Below are 4,188 nucleotides of genomic sequence, written 5' to 3' on the forward strand. Positions count from 1 at the left end.
CCTTTCTAGGTAGAACTTATGATAGCTTTGACCACATTGACAAATTACTTCGTAGTTTACCCATAAAATGGAGACTATAAGTCACCGCTCTGAGGGAATCCAAAAATATGGAGAAGCTCTCCCTGGAGGAACTCATTGGACTCCTTAAAGTTCATGAGTTGGAGTTTCAACAGGATGATGCTGGGAGAAAATAGAAGTCTATTGCATTAACTGTGCAAAAGACAAAACCAACACCATCCTCCTCAAAAGAACTAAAGATAAATGATACGTCCGATGATAGCTGCAGTGAGGGAACTTGTGACACAGACGATGAAATATCTTTCCTGTCAAGAAAAATCCATTCGATGATGAAGAAAAAGGGAGGGATACGATGGAGAAAATACAATAGACCCTCTAGAGAAAAGGCACAACCATTATGCTATGAGTGCAAGAAACCTGGACATTACAAAACGAAATGTCCAGAACTGGAGAAAGAAAAAGAAAAAGAGAAGAAGAAGTTGGTCCCCTTCAAAAAGAAGAAAGCCATGATGGCCACCTGGGAGGATCTTGACACAACATCGTCATAAGAAGACGAAGAAGCAAATATCTGTCTCATGCTAGATGTAGACTCATCATCAGAATCAGATAATGAGGAGGTAACTAAATCTGACTTAAAAATTCTTGAGCATGCATACAATCAACTTCTACCAGATTCAACAAAAATTTATACAACATATAAGGAACAAAAGAAAAGAATTTTGGAATTACTTGAAGAAAACCGTCCACTGAAAGACGAAAATACAAAACTTCTTTCAACTTCTTAAGAGGTAATCAAATTAACCCAAGAAAATGATTTATTAAGATCTGACCTATCAAAGTTCACACTGGGAACTAAGAACCTTGAGCATCTTTTAAAACATTCCAGGAGTGGGAAAGATAGAACAGGATTAGGATTTGTTGAATCTAAGTCCGAAGCCAAGACAAAAACTTATGCATCTTCCTTATATGGAAAGAATGGACACTTTACGTCTGAATGCAGTCACATGCATAAGAAGAGGGATTCCAAAACCTCTAACACTAACATTCATGGACCCAAATCCATTTGGGTACCAAAAACTAAAATAGTGGTTGTTGCAGATCTGTTTAACAAAGATAAAAAGTGCCCAATCATGGTACCTGGACAGTGGCTACTCACGACACATGATGGGCGAAAGGTCTATGTTCCTAGACCTCAAGTCCAAGAAAGGAGGGAAAGTCACATTTGGAGGAGGACAGAAAGGGTATGTCATGGGAATAGGTAAAATAGGTATCAACTCCTCTATTTCCATTGATAATGTTTTGTATGTTAAAGGATTAACACATAATCTACTAAGCATAAGTCAATTGTGTGATAGTGGTTATGAAGTATCCTTCAACAAAAATAAATGCACTGATTCAACCTGATTCATCCATATTATTCACGGCTAACAGATGCAACAATTTGTACAAAATAATGCTTAATGAACTAGAAAATCAGAATGTTGATTGTCTAGTTTCATATGAAATTTAGTGGATCTGGCACAAGAAGCTTGGTGATGCAAGTCAGAGATTAATCTCAAAACTGAAAAGGCATAACCTCATAGGAGGACTACCGAATCTTGTGCATCAGACGAACGGTGTATGTGAAGCATGTCAAAAAAGGAAACAAACTAAAAATTCATTTCAAAGAAAAAATCATGTTTCCACCTCACGACCTCTTGAATTGCTCCACATAGACCTATTCGGTCCCACTAGAACTACATCTGTGAGTAGTAAAAGATATGGATTGGTCATTGTGGATGACTACACTAGATGGACATGGGTACTATTCATAACTCACAAGGATGAGTCTTTTAGGGTATTCCATGTATCCTGTAAAAGAGTTCAAAATGAGAAAGGGGCATCAATTGCGTCTATCCAAAGTGATCATGGGGGAGAATTTGAAAATGAACAATTTCAAGAATTTTGTGAAGAAAATGGAACAAAACATAAATTTTCAACACCTAGAACTCCACAACAAAATGGGGTTGTAGAAAGAAAGAACCGATCCTTACAAGAAATGGCAAGAATGTTGCTAAACGATTTTTCCTCCCTTAAACATTTCTGGGCAAAAGCAGTTAATACCTCCTGCTATATTCAAAATAGAATATATATTATGCCTTTACTGAAAAAGACTCCTTATGAATTGTGGAAAGGAAGAGCACCCAACATATCATATTTTCATCCATTTGGATGTAAATAATTTATTCTAACCACCAAAGACAATTTAGGAAAATTTGACTCAAAAACCGACGAAGGTATTCTACTTGGATACTCTGAGAGGTCAAGAGCATATAGGGTGTTCAAAAATAGAACTAAAACTGTTGAGGAAGCCATTCATGTTAAATTTGACGAACACAGGCCTGATAAAAAAGTATCAGAGCTAGGCAACTTCTTTGAGAATATGCAGGTAAACAATGATCAGTCGAAAAAGCCTGAGTCTGAAGAAATAACAACTCAACAAGACGAAGGAGAGGATAGAGAGCTAGTCCATCATAACTAGTAGATGAAGGCTCATCATCTGCAAGAGCAAATAATTGGAGAAGCAAAAGATGTAGTAAGAACTAGAAGCTCGTTCAGAACTCAAGCACAAATTGCTCTATTATCTCAAACAAAACCAAAAACCATAGACGAAGCATTATCAGACAAAAATAGGGTTCAGGCCATGCAAGAAGAATTGAATCAATTCCAGAAAAATGACATCTGGAAACTTGTTCCAAAGCCCAAAGAAAGGAAGATCATAGGAACAAAATGGGCATACAAAAATAAAATGGACGAATCTGGAAACGTGGTAAGGAACAAAGAAAGGTTAGTCGCAAAAGGGTATTCTCAACATGAAGGTATATACTTTACTAAAACTTTTGCACCTGTTGCTCGAATAGAAGCCATTAGAATTTTACTCGCTTTTGCTGCATGTACTGGTATGAAGTTATATCAGATGGATGTTAAAAGTGCATTTTTAAATGGAACTATTTCAGAAGAAGTTTATGTATGTCAACCTCCAGGTTTTGAAAATGAACTATAGTCATCTTATGTTTTCAAGCTAAACAAAGCTTTATATGGATTAAAACAAGCACCTCGTGCTTGGTATGAGAAAGTAAACTCACACGAAGTACATTTCACAATTCCCACTAAGGTTTTAAAAATGATAAATATAATACATATTGTTGCTTCTAACAAGTGCATTAGTGTTTCAGTCGGACAACGAAAAGTACAAATATTGGAATATGTTCAAGTAAAATCTGACTAGACAAAACATCAGACAATAGGAAGACCAGCATCAGGCTGTTTTAGACTCAAATCAAATACAAAGTCTATCAAAAAGAAGCCTGGAGCATTAGACGCAAATTAGCCAAGGAATCAACATGAAGTGACCATTGGAAAAGTCCAATATAAATGACAAAATTATTACTTCGACACCCAGACGAAAAGGATAGTCAAAATCAGGCGTAGTATCTTGTTACCAGACGATGTCAAGAATGCTAAAGCACATCTAAAGTCCACTAATCACATTGAAAGGAATTATACAAGAAGCACAAAAGGACATCATCGAAAATGAAAATTAGGGCAAGCATGGATTCACAAGTCAATGCTGAGTGCGTCAGAGAAAGGACACCTACTTTTCAAGAAAAGATAGCACCGCAGCGGCTAAACTGACAGAAAAGTACAAATATACCTAGACCATGATTGGAGTCAGATATCAAAGAAATCAACTACACAAAAAAGCTCCACAAATACAAGCAAACATTTAATGCAAGGATCAAATGCATTAAATGAGAAGATCTGCATGAACATGAACGAAGCCTTCATCTGCATCAAGAAAAAGATTAAGCTCCAACGACCAAATTCAAATTTAAACAACGGGCAGATTTATCAGATGTATATAAACATCAAGACAAAGAAGAAGAAGATAGAGAACGAAAAAGAAATAAATCAGGAAAGACAAAAGTTTCAAAGCTTCAACCATTCTCCTTCTAAAAGCACTTCCTGTATATCTGTGTAGAAACTAAGATAGCTTATCTTAGTGAGTGTTTCCAATAGTTCATCCTGTCTACGAGAGTTACCAAACACTCAGACACTGTTCTCTGAAAAAATAAGGTTACACACCTTAGTGAGTGTGGAAATTACCATACCCTTTCTATGAGAGTTATA

The 4,188-nt window shown here is 36.3% G+C and overlaps 1 protein-coding gene across 1 annotated transcript; it reads left to right on the forward strand.

The window, feature by feature from the left end:
• The first annotated feature begins 2,542 nt into the window (after positions 1-2,542).
• Positions 2,543-3,061, forward strand: LOC145957346 (putative mitochondrial protein AtMg00820). Its single transcript, XM_083073582.1, has one exon. It carries the CDS (start codon positions 2,543-2,545, stop codon positions 3,059-3,061), a length of 519 nt encoding a protein of 172 aa, XP_082929708.1.
• Positions 3,062-4,188: the final 1,127 nt, after the last annotated feature.

This window comes from Cajanus cajan, chromosome 4 (genome assembly GCF_000230855.2).
Source record: "Cajanus cajan strain Asha chromosome 4, NIPB_CcT2T_4, whole genome shotgun sequence".
NCBI lineage: Eukaryota > Viridiplantae > Streptophyta > Magnoliopsida > Fabales > Fabaceae > Cajanus > Cajanus cajan.

Coding starts and splice junctions, on each gene's coding strand:
- LOC145957346 (XM_083073582.1), top strand. CDS start 2,543: ATGAAGGCTCATCATCTGCAAGAGCAAATAATTGGAGAAGCAAAAGAT.